The sequence below is a fragment of the Hyperolius riggenbachi genome, chromosome 11 (genome assembly GCF_040937935.1).
Source record: "Hyperolius riggenbachi isolate aHypRig1 chromosome 11, aHypRig1.pri, whole genome shotgun sequence".
Classification (NCBI taxonomy): Eukaryota; Metazoa; Chordata; class Amphibia; order Anura; family Hyperoliidae; genus Hyperolius; species Hyperolius riggenbachi.
The window spans coordinates 1,594,471-1,610,639 of record NC_090656.1 but is presented as its reverse complement, the minus strand read 5'-3'; the positions used below and the strand labels follow the sequence as shown (position 1 = coordinate 1,610,639).

General features: G+C 58.2%; 1 protein-coding gene across 1 annotated transcript in view; it reads left to right on the top strand.

Annotated features, from left to right (window-relative positions):
- Positions 1-16,169, top strand: part of CALB2 (calbindin 2) — a 132,482-nt gene that overhangs the window by 69,281 nt on the left and 47,032 nt on the right. The window contains exons 4-5 of the mRNA XM_068260820.1: positions 11,857-11,937; positions 12,021-12,077. Coding sequence (XP_068116921.1) covers positions 11,857-11,937; positions 12,021-12,077 — 138 coding nt within the window. The remainder of the gene's footprint in view (positions 1-11,856; positions 11,938-12,020; positions 12,078-16,169) is intronic.

Sequence of the window (16,169 nt, the reverse complement as noted above, 5' to 3'; positions counted from 1 at the left end):
GACTGAGTCCAGGTGTGTGTGGGGAGTGAGTGCAGGTGTGTGTGCGGGACTGAGTACAGGTGTGTGTGTGGGGAAAGCTGAGTACAGGTGTGTGTGTGGGGAGTAAGTACAGGTGTGTGTGTGGGGACTGAGTACAGGTGTGTGTGCGGGGTGTGAGTACAGGTGTGTGTGCGGGGACTGAGTACAGGTGTGTGTGCGGGGGAAGCTGAGTACAGGTGTGTGTGGGGGGAGTATGTACAGGTGTGTGTGTGGGGACTCGGTACAGGTGTGTGTGCGGGGACTGAGCACAGGTGTTTGTGCGGGGACTGAGTACAGGTGTGTGTGTGCGGGGACTGAGTACAGATGTGTGTGCGGAGAGTAAGTACAGGTGTATGTGGGGGGAGTAAGTACAGGTGTGTGTGCGGGGAGTGAGAACAGGTGGGTGTGCAAGGAGTAAGTACAGGTGTGTGTGCGGGGAGTGAGTACAGGTGTGTGTGGGAAGTGAGTCCAGGTGTGTGTGCGGGGAGTGAGTACAGGTGTGTGTGAGGGGACTGAGTACAGGTATGTGTGTGGGGACTGAGTACAGGTGTGTGTGTGTGGGGACTGAGTACAGGGGTGTGTGCAGGGAGTGAGTACAGGTGTGTGTGCGGGGACTGAGTACAGGTGTGTGTGAGGGGACTGAGTACAGGTGTGTGTGAGGGGACTCAGTACAGGTGTGTGTGTGTGGGGACTAAGTACAGGGGTGTGTGCGGGGAGTGAGTACAGGTGTGTGTGCGGGGACTGAGTACAGGTGTGTGTGCGGGGACTGAGTACACGTGTGTGTGTGCGGGGGAAGCTGAGTACAGGTGTGTGTGTGTGTGGGGACTGAGTACAGGTGTGTGTGCGGGGACTGAGTACAGGTGTGTTTACTGGGTATGAATACAGGTGTGTGTGGGGACTGAGTACAGGTTTGTGTGCAGAAAGCTGAGTACAGGTGTGTGTGGGGGGAGAGAGTACAGGTGTGTGCGGGAAGTGAGTACAGGTGTGTGCAGGGAGGGAGTACAGGTGTGTGCGGGGAGTGAGTACAGGTGTGTGCGGGGAGTGAGTACAGGTGTGTGTGTGGAGAGTGAGTACAGGTGTGTGTGTGGAGAGTGAGTACAGGTGTGTGTGTGGGGGAGTTAGTACAGGTGTGTGTGGGGGGACTGAGTACAGGTGTGTGTGCGGGGACCGAGTACAGGTGTGTGTGCGGGGGAAGCTGAGTACAGGTGTGTGTGTGGGGAGTATGTACAGGTGTGTGTGTGGGGACTGAGTACAGGTGTGTGTGCGGGGACTGAGTACAGGTGTGTGTGCGGGGACTGAGTACACGTGTGTGTGTGCGGGGGAAGCTGAGTACAGGTGTGTGTGCGGGGACTGAGTACAGGTGTGTGTGTGTGTGGGGACTGAGTACAGGTGTGTGTGCGGGGACTGAGTACAGGTGTGTTTACTGGGTATGAATACAGGTGTGTGTGGGGACTGAGTACAGGTTTGTGTGCAGAAAGCTGAGTACAGGTGTGTGTGGGGGGAGAGAGTACAGGTGTGTGCGGGAAGTGAGTACAGGTGTGTGCAGGGAGGGAGTACAGGTGTGTGCGGGGAGTGAGTACAGGTGTGTGCGGGGAGTGAGTACAGGTGTGTGTGTGGAGAGTGAGTACAGGTGTGTGTGTGGGGGAGTTAGTACAGGTGTGTGTGGGGGGAGTTAGTACAGGTGTGTGTGGGGGGAGTGAGTACAGGTGTGTGTGTGGGGACTGAGTACAGGTGTGTGTGTGGGGACTGAGTACAGGTGTGTGCGGGGACTGAGTACGTGTGTGCGGGGAGTGATTACAGGTGTGTGTGCGGGGAGTGAGTACAGGTTTGTGTGCGGGGGATTGAGTACAGGTGTGAGTGCGGGGACTGAGTACAGGTGTGAGTGCGAGCACTGAGTAGAGGTGTGTGTGCGGGGACTGAGTAGAGGTGTGTGTGCGGGGACTGAGTAGAGGTGTGTGTGCGGGGACTGAGTACAGGTGTGTGTGTGGGGAAAGCTGAGTACAGGTGTGTGTGTGTGGGGAGTAAGTACAGGTGTGTGTGTGAGGACTGAGTACAGGTGTGTGTGCGGGGACCGAGTACAGGTGTGTGTGCGGGGGAAGCTGAGTACAGGTGTGTGTGTGGGGAGTATGTACAGGTGTGTGTGTGGGGACTGAGTACAGGTGTGTGTGCGGGGACTGAGCACAGGTGTGTGTGCAAGGAGTAAGTACAGGTGTGTGTGCGGGGTGTGAGCACAGGTGTCTGTTGGGACTGAGTACAGGTGTGTGTGCGGGGAGTGAGTACAGGTGTGTGTGGGAAGTGAGTCTAGGTGTGTGTGCGGGGAGTGAGTACAGGTGTGTGTGAGGGGACTGAGTACAGGTGTGTGTGAGGGGACTGAGTACAGGTATGTGTGTGGGGACTGAGTACAGGTGTGTGTGTGTGGGGACTGAGTACAGGGGTGTGTGTGGGGAGTGAGCACAGGTATGTGTGCGGGGACTGAGTACAGGTGTGTGTGCGGGGGAAGCTGAGTACAGGTGAGTGTGCGGGGACTTAGTACAGGTGTGTGTGTGTGTGGGGACTGAGTACAGGTGTGTGTGCGGGGACTGAGTACAGGTGTGTTTACTGGGTATGAATACAGGTGTGTTTGGGACTGAGTACAGGTGTGTGTGCAGAAAGCTGAGTACAGGTGTGTGGGGGAAGAGAGTACAGGTGTGTGCGGGGAGTGAGTACATGTGTGTGCAGGGAGAGAATACAGGTGTTTGTGCAGGGAGTGTGTACAGGTGTGTGCGGGGAGTGAGTACAGGTGTGTGTGTGGAGAGTGAGTACAGGTGTGTGTGTGGGGGGAGTTAGTACAGGTGTGTGTGCGGGGACAGAGTACAGGTGTGTGTGCGGGGACTGAGTACAGGTGTGTGTGCGGGGGAAGCTGAGTACAGGTGTGTGTGCGGGGACTGAGTACAGGTGTGTGTGTGTGTGGGGACTGAGTACAGGTGTGTGTGTGTGTGGGGACTGAGTACAGGTGTGTTTACTGGGTATGAATACAGGTGTGTGTGGGGACTGAGTACAGGTGTGTGTGCAGAAAGCTGAGTACAGGTGTGTGGGGGAAGAGAGTACAGGTGTGTGCGGGGAGTGAGTACATGTGTGTGCAGGGAGAGAATACAGGTGTTTGTGCAGGGAGTGTGTAAAGGTGTGTGCGGGGAGTGAGTACAGGTGTGTGTGTGGAGAGTGAGTACAGGTGTGTGTGTGTGGGGAGTTAGTACAGGTGTGTGTGGGGGGAGTGAGTACAGGTGTGTGTGTGGGGACTGAGTACAGGTGTGTGTTTGGGGACTGAGTACAGGTGTGTGTTTGGGGACTGAGTACAGGTGTGTGCGGGGACTGAGTACAGGTGTGTGCGGGGAGTGACTACAGGTGTGTGTGCGGGGAATGAGCACAGGTGTGTGTGCGGGGAGTAAGTACAGGTGTGTGTGTGCGGGGAGTGAGCACAGGTGTCTGTGGGGATTGAGTACAGGTGTGTGTGCGGGGAGTGAGTACAGGTGTGTGTGCGGGGAGTGAGTACAGGTTTGTGTGCGGGGGATTAAGTACAGGTGTGAGTGCGGGGACTGAGTACAGGTGTGAGTGCGGGGACTAAGTACAAGTGTGTGTGCGGGGACTGAGTACAGGTGTGTGTGTGGGGAAAGCTGAGTACAGGTGTGTGTGCGGGGACTGAGTACAGGTGTGTGTGCGGGGACTGAGTACAGGTGTGTGTGCGGGGACTGAGTAGAGGTGTGTGTGCGGGGACTGAGTACAGGTGTGTGTGCGGGGGAAGCTGAGTACAGGTTTGTGTGTGGGGAGTAAGTACAGGTGTGTGTTTGGGGACTGAGTACAGGTGTGTGTGCGGGGAGTGAGTACAGGTGTGTGTGAGGGGACTGAGTACAGGTGTGTGTGAGGGGACTGAGTACAGGTGTGTGTGAGGGGACTGAGTACAGGTGTGTGTGAGGGGACTGAGTACAGGTGTGTGTGCGGGGACTGAGTACAGGTGTGTGTGGGGACTGAGTACAGGTGTGTGTGGGGACTGAGTACAGGTGTGTGTGGGGACTGAGTACAGGTGTCTGTGCGCTGACTGAGTACAGGTGTGTGTGCGGGGGAAGCTGAGTACAGGTGTGTGTGTGTGGGGGGCTGAGTACAGGTGTGTGTGCGGGGAGTGAGTACAGGTGTGTGTGTGGGGACTGAGTACAGGTGTGTGTGCGGGGGAAGCTGAGTACAGGTGTGTGTGTGGGGAGTAAGTACAGGTGTGTGTGTGTGTGGGGACTGAGTACAGGTGTGTGTGCGGGGACTAAGTACAGGTGTGTGTGCAGGGACTGAGTATTGGTGTGTGTGTGGGAACTGAGTCCAGGTGTGTGTGGGGAGTGAGTGCAGGTGTGTGTGTGGGGAATGAGTGCAGGTGTGTGTGCGGGGACTGAATACAGGTGTGTGTGCGGGGACTGAGTACATATGTGTGTGCGGGGACTGAGTACAGGTGTGTGTGGGGGGGGGGGCTGAGTACAGGTGTGTGTGTGTGGGGGGGCTGAGTACAGGTGTGTGTGTGTGTGTGGAGTAAGTACAGGTGTGTGTGTGTGTGGGGACTGAGTACAGGTGTGTGTGCGGGGAGTGAGTACAGGTGTGTGTGCGGGGGAAGCTGAGTACAGGTGTGTGTGTGGGGAGTAAGTACAGGTGTGTGTGTGGGGACTGAGTACAGGTGTGTGTGTGTGGGGGGACTGAGTACAGGTGTGTTTGCGGGGAGTGAGTACAGGTGTGTGTGCGGGGACTGAGTCCAGGTGTGTGTCGGGAGTGAGTGCAGGTGTGTGTGCGGGACTGAGTACAGGTGTGTGTGTGGGGAAAGCTGAGTACAGGTGTGTGTGTGGGGAGTAAGTACAGGTGTGTGTGTGGGGACTGAGTACAGGTGTGTGTGCGGGGTGTGAGTACAGGTGTGTGTGCGGGGACTGAGTACAGGTGTGTGTGCGGGGGAAGCTGAGTACAGGTGTGTGTGTGGGGAGTATGTACAGGTGTGTGTGTGGGGACTGGGTACAGGTGTGTGTGCGGGGACTGAGCACAGGTGTTTGTGCGGGGACTGAGTACAGGTGTGTGTGTGCGGGGACTGAGTACAGATGTGTGTGCGGAGAGTAAGTACAGGTGTATGTGGGGGGAGTAAGTACAGGTGTGTGTGCGGGGAGTGAGAACAGGTGGGTGTGCAAGGAGTAAGTACAGGTGTGTGTGCGGGGAGTGAGTACAGGTGTGTGTGGGAAGTGAGTCCAGGTGTGTGTGCGGGGAGTGAGTACAGGTGTGTGTGAGGGGACTGAGTACAGGTATGTGTGTGGGGACTGAGTACAGGTGTGTGTGTGTGGGGACTAAGTACAGGGGTGTGTGCGGGGAGTGAGTACAGGTGTGTGTGCGGGGACTGAGTACAGGTGTGTGTGCGGGGACTGAGTACACGTGTGTGTGTGCGGGGGAAGCTGAGTACAGGTGTGTGTGCGGGGACTGAGTACAGGTGTGTGTGTGTGTGGGGACTGAGTACAGGTGTGTGTGCGGGGACTGAGTACAGGTGTGTTTACTGGGTATGAATACAGGTGTGTGTGGGGACTGAGTACAGGTTTGTGTGCAGAAAGCTGAGTACAGGTGTGTGTGGGGGGAGAGAGTACAGGTGTGTGCGGGAAGTGAGTACAGGTGTGTGCAGGGAGGGAGTACAGGTGTGTGCGGGGAGTGAGTACAGGTGTGTGCGGGGAGTGAGTACAGGTGTGTGTGTGGAGAGTGAGTACAGGTGTGTGTGTGGGGGAGTTAGTACAGGTGTGTGTGGGGGGAGTTAGTACAGGTGTGTGTGGGGGGAGTGAGTACAGGTGTGTGTGTGGGGACTGAGTACAGGTGTGTGTGTGGGGACTGAGTACAGGTGTGTGCGGGGACTGAGTACGTGTGTGCGGGGAGTGATTACAGGTGTGTGTGCGGGGAGTGAGTACAGGTTTGTGTGCGGGGGATTGAGTACAGGTGTGAGTGCGGGGACTGAGTACAGGTGTGAGTGCGGGCACTGAGTAGAGGTGTGTGTGCGGGCACTGAGTAGAGGTGTGTGTGCGGGGACTGAGTAGAGGTGTGTGTGCGGGGACTGAGTAGAGGTGTGTGTGCGGGGACTGAGTACAGGTGTGTGTGTGGGGAAAGCTGAGTACAGGTGTGTGTGTGTGGGGAGTAAGTACAGGTGTGTGTGTGAGGACTGAGTACAGGTGTGTGTGCGGGGACCGAGTACAGGTGTGTGTGCGGGGGAAGCTGAGTACAGGTGTGTGTGTGGGGAGTATGTACAGGTGTGTGTGTGGGGACTGAGTACAGGTGTGTGTGCGGGGACTGAGCACAGGTGTGTGTGCAAGGAGTAAGTACAGGTGTGTGTGCGGGGTGTGAGCACAGGTGTCTGTTGGGACTGAGTACAGGTGTGTGTGCGGGGAGTGAGTACAGGTGTGTGTGGGAAGTGAGTCTAGGTGTGTGTGCGGGGAGTGAGTACAGGTGTGTGTGAGGGGACTGAGTACAGGTGTGTGTGAGGGGACTGAGTACAGGTATGTGTGTGGGGACTGAGTACAGGTGTGTGTGTGTGGGGACTGAGTACAGGGGTGTGTGTGGGGAGTGAGCACAGGTATGTGTGCGGGGACTGAGTACAGGTGTGTGTGCGGGGGAAGCTGAGTACAGGTGTGTGTGCGGGGACTGAGTACAGGTGTGTGTGTGTGTGGGGACTGAGTACAGGTGTGTGTGCGGGGACTGAGTACAGGTGTGTTTACTGGGTATGAATACAGGTGTGTGTGGGGACTGAGTACAGGTGTGTGTGCAGAAAGCTGAGTACAGGTGTGTGTGGGGGAAGAGAGTACAGGTGTGTGCGGGGAGTGTGTACAGGTGTGTGTGGGGAGTGAGTACAGGTGTGTGTGTGGAGAGTGAGTACAGGTGTGTGTGTGGGGGGAGTTAGTACAGGTGTGTGTGGGGGGAGTTAGTACAGGTGTGTGTGGGGGGAGTGAGTACAGGTGTGTGTGTGGGGACTGAGTACAGGTGTGTGTGCGGGGACTGAGTACAGGTGTGTGTGTGTGTGTGTGGGGACTGAGTACAGGTGTGTGTGTGTGTGGGGACTGAGTACAGGTGTGTTTACTGGGTATGAATACAGGTGTGTGTGGGGACTGAGTACAGGTGTGTGTGCAGAAAGCTGAGTACAGGTGTGTGGGGGGAGAGAGTACAGGTGTGTGCGGGGAGTGAGTACATGTGTGTGCAGGGAGAGAATACAGGTGTTTGTGCAGGGAGTGTGTACAGGTGTGTGCGGGGAGTGAGTACAGGTGTGTGTGTGGAGAGTGAGTACAGGTGTGTGTGTGGGGGGAGTTAGTACAGGTGTGTGTGGGGGGAGTGAGTACAGGTGTGTGTGTGGGGACTGAGTACAGGTGTGTGTTTGAGGACTGAGTACAGGTGTGTGCGGGGACTGAGTACAGGTGTGTGCGGGGACTGAGTACAGGTGTGTGCGGGGACTGAGTACAGGTGTGTGCGGGGAGTGACTACAGGTGTGTGTGCGGGAGTGAGTACAGGTGTGTGTGCGGGGACTGAGCACAGGTGTGTGTGCGGGGAGTGAGTACAGGTGTGTGTGCTGGGGATTGAGTACAGGTTTGTGTGCTGGGGATTGAGTACAGGTGTGAGTGTGGGGACTGAGTACAGGTGTGAGTGTGGGGACTGAGTACAAGTGTGTGTGCGGGGACTGAGTACAGGTGTGTGTGTGGTGACTGAGTACAGGTGTGTGTGCGGGGAGTGAGTACAGGTGTGTGTGGGAAGTGAGTCTAGGTGTGTGTGCGGGGAGTGAGTACAGGTGTGTGTGAGGGGACTGAGTACAGGTGTGTGTGAGGGGACTGAGTACAGGTATGTGTGTGGGGACTGAGTACAGGTGTGTGTGTGTGTGGGGACTGAGTACAGGTGTGTGTGTGTGGGGACTGAGTACAGGGGTGTGTGTGGGGAGTGAGCATAGGTGTGTGTGCAGGGACTGAGTACAGGTGTGTGTGCGGGGACAGAGTACAGGTGTGTGTGCGGGGACAGAGTACAGGTGTGTGTGCGGGGACAGAGTACAGGTGTGTGTGCGGGGACAGAGTACAGGTGTGTGTGCGGGGACAGAGTACAGGTGTGTGTGCGGGGACAGAGTACAGGTGTGTGTGCGGGGACAGAGTACAGGTGTGTGTGCGGGGACAGAGTACAGGTGTGTGTGCGGGGACTGAGTACAGGTGTGTGTGCGGGGACTGAGTACAGGTGTGTGTGCGGGGGAAGCTGAGTACAGGTGTGTGTGCGGGGACTGAGTACAGGTGTGTGTGTGTGTGGGGACTGAGTACAGGTGTGTGTGTGTGTGTGGGGACTGAGTACAGGTGTGTTTACTGGGTATGAATACAGGTGTGTGTGGGGACTGAGTACAGGTGTGTGTGCAGAAAGCTGAGTACAGGTGTGTGGGGGGAGAGAGTACAGGTGTGTGCGGGGAGTGAGTACATGTGTGCAGGGAGAGAATACAGGTGTTTGTGCAGGGAGTGTGTAAAGGTGTGTGCGGGGAGTGAGTACAGGTGTGTGTGTGGAGAGTGAGTACAGGTGTGTGTGTGTGGGGAGTTAGTACAGGTGTGTGTGGGGGGAGTGAGTACAGGTGTGTGTGTGGGGACTGAGTACAGGTGTGTGTTTGGGGACTGAGTACAGGTGTGTGCGGGGACTGAGTACAGGTGTGTGCGGGGAGTGACTACAGGTGTGTGTGCGGGGAATGAGCACAGGTGTGTGTGCGGGGAGTAAGTACAGGTGTGTGTGTGCGGGGAGTGAGCACAGGTGTCTGTGGGGACTGAGTACAGGTGTGTGTGCGGGGAGTGAGTACAGGTGTGTGTGCGGGGAGTGAGTACAGGTTTGTGTGCGGGGGATTAAGTACAGGTGTGAGTGCGGGGACTGAGTACAGGTGTGAGTGCGGGGACTAAGTACAAGTGTGTGTGCGGGGACTGAGTACAGGTGTGTGTGTGGGGAAAGCTGAGTACAGGTGTGTGTGCGGGGACTGAGTACAGGTGTGTGTGCGGGGACTGAGTACAGGTGTGTGTGCGGGGACTGAGTAGAGGTGTGTGTGCGGGGACTGAGTACAGGTGTGTGTGCGGGGGAAGCTGAGTACAGGTTTGTGTGTGGGGAGTAAGTACAGGTGTGTGTTTGGGGACTGAGTACAGGTGTGTGTGAGGGGACTGAGTACAGGTGTGTGTGAGGGGACTGAGTACAGGTGTGTGTGAGGGGACTGAGTACAGGTGTGTGTGCGGGGACTGAGTACAGGTGTGTGTGGGGACTGAGTACAGGTGTGTGTGGGGACTGAGTACAGGTGTGTGTGGGGACTGAGTACAGGTGTCTGTGCGCTGACTGAGTACAGGTGTGTGTGCGGGGGAAGCTGAGTACAGGTGTGTGTGTGTGGGGGGCTGAGTACAGGTGTGTGTGCGGGGAGTGAGTACAGGTGTGTGTGTGGGGACTGAGTACAGGTGTGTGTGCGGGGGAAGCTGAGTACAGGTGTGTGTGTGGGGAGTAAGTACAGGTGTGTGTGTGTGTGTGTGGGGACTGAGTACAGGTGTGTGTGCGGGGACTAAGTACAGGTGTGTGTGCAGGGACTGAGTATTGGTGTGTGTGTGGGAACTGAGTCCAGGTGTGTGTGGGGAGTGAGTGCAGGTGTGTGTGTGGGGAATGAGTGCAGGTGTGTGTGCGGGGACTGAATACAGGTGTGTGTGCGGGGACTGAGTACATATGTGTGTGCGGGGACTGAGTACAGGTGTGTGTGCGGGGACTGAGTACAGGTGTGTGTGCGGGGACTGAGTACAGGTGTGTGTGCGGGGACTGAGTACAGGTGTGTGTGCGGGGGAAGCTGAGTACAGTTGTGGGTGTGTGTGGAGTAAGAACAGGTGTGTGTGTGGGGCGTGAGTACAGGTGTGTGTTTGGGGAGTGAGTACAGGTGTGTGTGTGGGGGGCTGAGTACAGGTGTGTGTGCGGGGAGTGAGTACAGGTGTGTGTGTGGGGACTGAGTACAGGTGTGTGTGCAGGGGAAGCTGAATCTAGGTGTGTGTGTGGGGAGTAAGTACAGGTGTGTGTGGGGGGACTGAGTACAGGTGTGTGTGCGGGGAGTGAGTACAGGTGTGTGTGCGGGGGAAGCTGAGTACAGGTGTGTGTGGGGAGTAAGTACAGGTGTGTGTGTGGGGACTGAGTACAGGTGTGTGTGTGTGGGGACTGAGTACAGGTGTGTGTGTGTGGGGACTGAGTACAGGTGTGTGTGTGTGTGCTGGGGGGGGGACTGAGTACAGGTGTGTTTGCGTGGAGTGAGTACAGGTGTGTGTGCGGGGACTGAGTACAGGTGTGTGTGCGGGGACTGAGCACAGGTGAGTGTGCGGGGAGTGAGTCCAGGTGTGTGCGGGGAGTGAGTACAGGTGTGAGTGCGGGGAGTGAGTACAGGTGTGTGTGCGGGGACTGAGTCCAGGTGTGTGCGGAGAATGAGTACAGGTGTGTGTGCGGGGAGTGAGTACAGGTGTGTGTGTGGGGAGTGAGTCCAGGTGTGTGTGGGGAGTGAGTACAGGTGTGTGTGCAGGGAGTGAGTACAGGTGTGTGTGCGGGGACTGAGGAGAGGTGTGTGTGCGGGGACTGAGTACAGGTGTGTGTGCGGGGGAAGCTGAGTACAGTTGTGTGTGTGTGGAGTAAGTACAGGTGTGTGTGCGTGGAGTAAGTACAGGTGTGTGTGCGGGGAGTGAGTACAGGTGTGTGTTTGGGGAGTGAGTACAGGTATGTGTGTGGGGGGGCTGAGTACAGGTGTGTGTGCGGGGAGTGAGTACAGGTGTGTGTGCGGGGACTGAGTACAGGTGTGTGTGCGGGGGAAGCTGAGTACAGTTGTGTGTGTGTGGAGTAAGTACAGGTGTGTGTGCGGGGAGTAAGTACAGGTGTGTGTTTGGGGAGTGAGTACAGGTGTGTGTGGGGGGCTGAGTACAGGTGTGTGTGCGGGGAGTGAGTACAGGTGTGTGTGTGGGGACTGAGTACAGGTGTGTGTGCAGGGGAAGCTAAGTACAGGTGTGTGTGTGCGGAGTAAGTACAGGTGTGTGTGTCGGGACTGAGTCCAGGTGTGTGTGCGGGGGAAGCTGAGTACAGGTGTGTGTGTGGGGAGTGAGTACAGGTGTGTGTGCGGGGACTGAGTACAGGTGTGTGCGGGGACTGAGCACAGGTGTGTGTGCGGGGACTGAGCACAGGTGTGTGTGCGGGGACTGAGTCCAGGTGTGTGTGCGGGGGGTGAGTACAGGTGTGAGTGCGGGGAGTGAGTACAGGTTTGTGTGCGGGGACTGAGTCCAGGTGTGTGCGGAGAGTGAGTACAGGTGTGTGTGCGGGGACTGAGTCCAGGTGTGTGTGGGGAGTGAGTACAGGTGTGTGTGCGGGGAGTGAGTACAGGTGTGTGTGCGGGGAGTGAGTACAGGTGTGTGTGCGGGGACTGAGTACAGGTGTGTGTGCGGGGACTGAGTACAGGTGTGTGTGGGGAGTGAGTACAGGTGTGTGTGCGGGGAGTGAGTACAGGTGTGTGTGTGGGGAGTGAGTCCAGGTGTGTGTGGGGAGTGAGTCCAGGTGTGTGTGGGGAGTGAGTCCAGGTGTGTGTGTGGGGAGTGAGTCCAGGTGTGTGTGGGGAGTGAGTCCAGGTGTGTGTGGGGAGTGAGTACAGGTGTGTGTGCGGGGACTGAGCACAGGTGTGTGTGCGGGGAGTGAGTACAGGTGTGTGTGCGGGGGAAGCTGAGTACAGGTGTACGTGTGTAATTTTTTTGTGAGTATTAGGCTATAAGGGTAAGTTTGACACTTAATTCAGAACGCTGTAGTTGAGCCTTCCTCTTCTCCTCCCAGCTGGCCCAGATTCTTCCAACAGAGGAAAATTTCCTTCTCTGCTTCCGACAACACGCCGGCTCCAGCATAGAGTTCATGGAGGTAAGAGCTGCATACCTTTCATACTTACCCCAAACCCTGACCTGCCGGCCTACTCATCTAACCGTTTCACTCTGCTTTTACAGGCCTGGAGAAAATACGACACAGACAGAAGCGGCTACATAGAAGCCAATGAGCTGAAAGTAAGTAAGCAAAGCTGCCAGGAATGTAAATGTGTGGCTTGCTCTACCTGACAGGGATGTCCTCTTTCTGCTACATCAGGGCTGTCCAGCTCCAGTCCTCGGGGGCCGAGCTCCTCACACATTTTTGGCAGAGCTCACATTAATTGTATCAGGGAAGGTTCATCAAGTAGAAAATATTTCTCCCTCCATCCTAAACCCTGGCCTGGATCTGACCCTCCAGGACTGGAGATGGACAGCCCTGTCCTACATTATTCGTAGTTGTAATTGAGCCTTTGACAATGCTGATAAGCAGTGTATTCGGGACATTGGAATCGTAAACCAGAATTCTCACTAACACAACACCCTTCAGCTCCCGAGCAGGTGGACGGGGTCACGGGGAGTTCAGGAACACCACCCTTCAGCTCCCGAGCAGGTGGACGGGGTCACGGGGAGTTCAGGAACACCACACCCTTCAGCTCCCGAGCAGGTGGACGGGGTCACGGGGAGTTCAGGAACACCACACCCTTCAGCTCCCGAGCAGGTGGACGGGGTCACGGGGAGTTCAGGAACACCACACCCTTCAGCTCCCGAGCAGGTGGACGGGGTCACGGGGAGTTCAGGAACACCACACCCTTCAGCTCCCGAGCAGGTGGACGGGGTCACGGGGAGTTCAGGAACACCACACCCTTCAGCTCCCGAGCAGGTGGACGGGGTCACGGGGAGTTCAGGAACACCACACCCTTCAGCTCCCGAGCAGGTGGACGGGGTCACGGGGAGTTCAGGAACACCACACCCTTCAGCTCCCGAGCAGGTGGACCGGGTCACGGGGAGTTCAGGAACACCACACCCTTCAGCTCCCGAGCAGGTGGACGGGGTCACGGGGAGTTCAGGAACACCACACCCTTCAGCTCCCGAGCAGGTGGACGGGGTCACGGGGAGTTCAGGAACACCACACCCTTCAGCTCCCGAGCAGGTGGACGGGGTCACGGGGAGTTCAGGAACACCACACCCTTCAGCTCCCGAGCAAGTGGACGGGGTCACGGGGAGTTCAGGAACACCACACCCTTCAGCTCCCGAGCATGTGGACGGGGTCACGGGGAGTTCAGGAACACCACCCTTCAGCTCCCGAGCAGGTGGACGGGGTCACGGGGAGTTCAGGAACACCACCCTTCAGCTCCGAGCAGGTGGACGGGGTCACGGGGAGTTCAGGAACACCACACCCTTCAGCTCCCGAGCATGTGGACGGGGTCACGGGGAGTTCAGGAACACCACCCTTCAGCTCCCGAGCAGGTGGACGGGGTCACGGGGAGTTCAGGAACACCACACCCTTCAGCTCCCGAGCAAGTGGACGGGGTCACGGGGAGTTCAGGAACACCACACCCTTCAGCTCCCGAGCAGGTGGACGGGGTCACGGGTAGTTCAGGAACACCACCCTTCAGCTCCCGAGCAGGTGGACGGGGTCACGGGGAGTTCAGGAACACCACCCTTCAGCTCCCGAGCAGGTGGACGGGGTCACGGGGAGTTCAGGAACACCACACCCTTCAGCTCCCGAGCAGGTGGACGGGGTCACGGGGAGTTCAGGAACACAACACCCTTCAGCTCCCGAGCAGGTGGACGGGGTCACGGGGAGTTCAGGAACACCACCCTTCAGCTCCCGAGCAGGTGGACGGGGTCACGGGGAGTTCAGGAACACCACACCCTTCAGCTCCCGAGCAGGTGGACGGGGTCACGGGGAGTTCAGGAACACCACCCTTCAGCTCCCGAGCAGGTGGACGGGGTCACGGGAGTTCAGGAACACCACACCCTTCAGCTCCCGAGCAGGTGGACGGGGTCACGGGGAGTTCAGGAACACCACACCCTTCAGCTCCCGAGCAAGTGGACGGGGTCACGGGGAGTTCAGGAACACCACACCCTTCAGCTCCCGAGCAGGTGGACGGGGTCACGGGAGTTCAGGAACACCACACCCTTCAGCTCCCGAGCAAGTGGACGGGGTCACGGGGAGTTCAGGAACACCACACCCTTCAGCTCCCGAGCAGGTGGACGGGGTCACGGGGAGTTCAGGAACACCACCCTTCAGCTCCCGAGCAGGTGGACGGGGTCACGGGAGTTCAGGAACACCACACCCTTCAGCTCCCGAGCAAGTGGACGGGGTCACGGGTAGTTCAGGAACACCACCCTTCAGCTCCCGAGCAGGTGGACGGGGTCACGGGGAGTTCAGGAACACCACCCTTCAGCTCCCGAGCAGGTGGACGGGGTCACGGGAGTTCAGGAACACCACACCCTTCAGCTCCCGAGCAAGTGGACGGGGTCACGGGGAGTTCAGGAACACCACACCCTTCAGCTCCCGAGCAGGTGGACGGGGTCACGGGTAGTTCAGGAACACCACCCTTCAGCTCCCGAGCAGGTGGACGGGGTCACGGGGAGTTCAGGAACACCACCCTTCAGCTCCCGAGCAGGTGGTCGGGGTCACGGGAGTTCAGGAACACCACACCCTTCAGCTCCCGAGCAGGTGGACGGGGTCACGGGGAGCTCAGGAACACCACACCCTTCAGCTCCCGAGCAGGTGGACGGGGTCACGGGGAGTTCAGGAACACCACCCTTCAGCTCCCGAGCAGGTGGACGGGGTCACGGGGAGTTCAGGAACACCACACCCTTCAGCTCCCGAGCAAGTGGACGGGGTCACGGGGAGTTCAGGAACACCACACCCTTCAGCTCCCGAGCAGGTGGACGGGGTCACGGGTAGTTCAGGAACACCACCCTTCAGCTCCCGAGCAGGTGGACGGGGTCACGGGGAGTTCAGGAACACCACCCTTCAGCTCCCGAGCAGGTGGACGGGGTCACGGGGAGTTCAGGAACACCACACCCTTCAGCTCCCGAGCAGGTGGACGGGGTCACGGGGAGTTCAGGAACACAACACCCTTCAGCTCCCGAGCAGGTGGACGGGGTCACGGGGAGTTCAGGAACACCACCCTTCAGCTCCCGAGCAGGTGGACGGGGTCACGGGGAGTTCAGGAACACCACACCCTTCAGCTCCCGAGCAGGTGGACGGGGTCACGGGGAGTTCAGGAACACCACCCTTCAGCTCCCGAGCAGGTGGACGGGGTCACGGGAGTTCAGGAACACCACACCCTTCAGCTCCCGAGCAGGTGGACGGGGTCACGGGGAGTTCAGGAACACCACACCCTTCAGCTCCCGAGCAAGTGGACGGGGTCACGGGGAGTTCAGGAACACCACACCCTTCAGCTCCCGAGCAGGTGGACGGGGTCACGGGAGTTCAGGAACACCACACCCTTCAGCTCCCGAGCAAGTGGACGGGGTCACGGGGAGTTCAGGAACACCACACCCTTCAGCTCCCGAGCAGGTGGACGGGGTCACGGGGAGTTCAGGAACACCACCCTTCAGCTCCCGAGCAGGTGGACGGGGTCACGGGAGTTCAGGAACACCACACCCTTCAGCTCCCGAGCAAGTGGACGGGGTCACGGGTAGTTCAGGAACACCACCCTTCAGCTCCCGAGCAGGTGGACGGGGTCACGGGGAGTTCAGGAACACCACCCTTCAGCTCCCGAGCAGGTGGACGGGGTCACGGGAGTTCAGGAACACCACACCCTTCAGCTCCCGAGCAAGTGGACGGGGTCACGGGGAGTTCAGGAACACCACACCCTTCAGCTCCCGAGCAGGTGGACGGGGTCACGGGTAGTTCAGGAACACCACCCTTCAGCTCCCGAGCAGGTGGACGGGGTCACGGGGAGTTCAGGAACACCACCCTTCAGCTCCCGAGCAGGTGGTCGGGGTCACGGGAGTTCAGGAACACCACACCCTTCAGCTCCCGAGCAGGTGGACGGGGTCACGGGGAGCTCAGGAACACCACACCCTTTAGCTCCCGAGCAAGTGGACAGGGTCACGGGGAGTTCAGGAACACCACACCCTTCAGCTCCCGAGCAGGTGGACGGGGTCACGGGGAGTTCAGGAACACCACACCCTTTAGCTCCCGAGCAAGTGGACGGGGTCACGGGGAGTTCAGGAACACCACACCCTTCAGCTCCCGAGCAGGTGGACGAGGTCACGGGGAGTTCAGGAACACTACCCTTCAGCTCCCGATCAGGTGGACGGGGT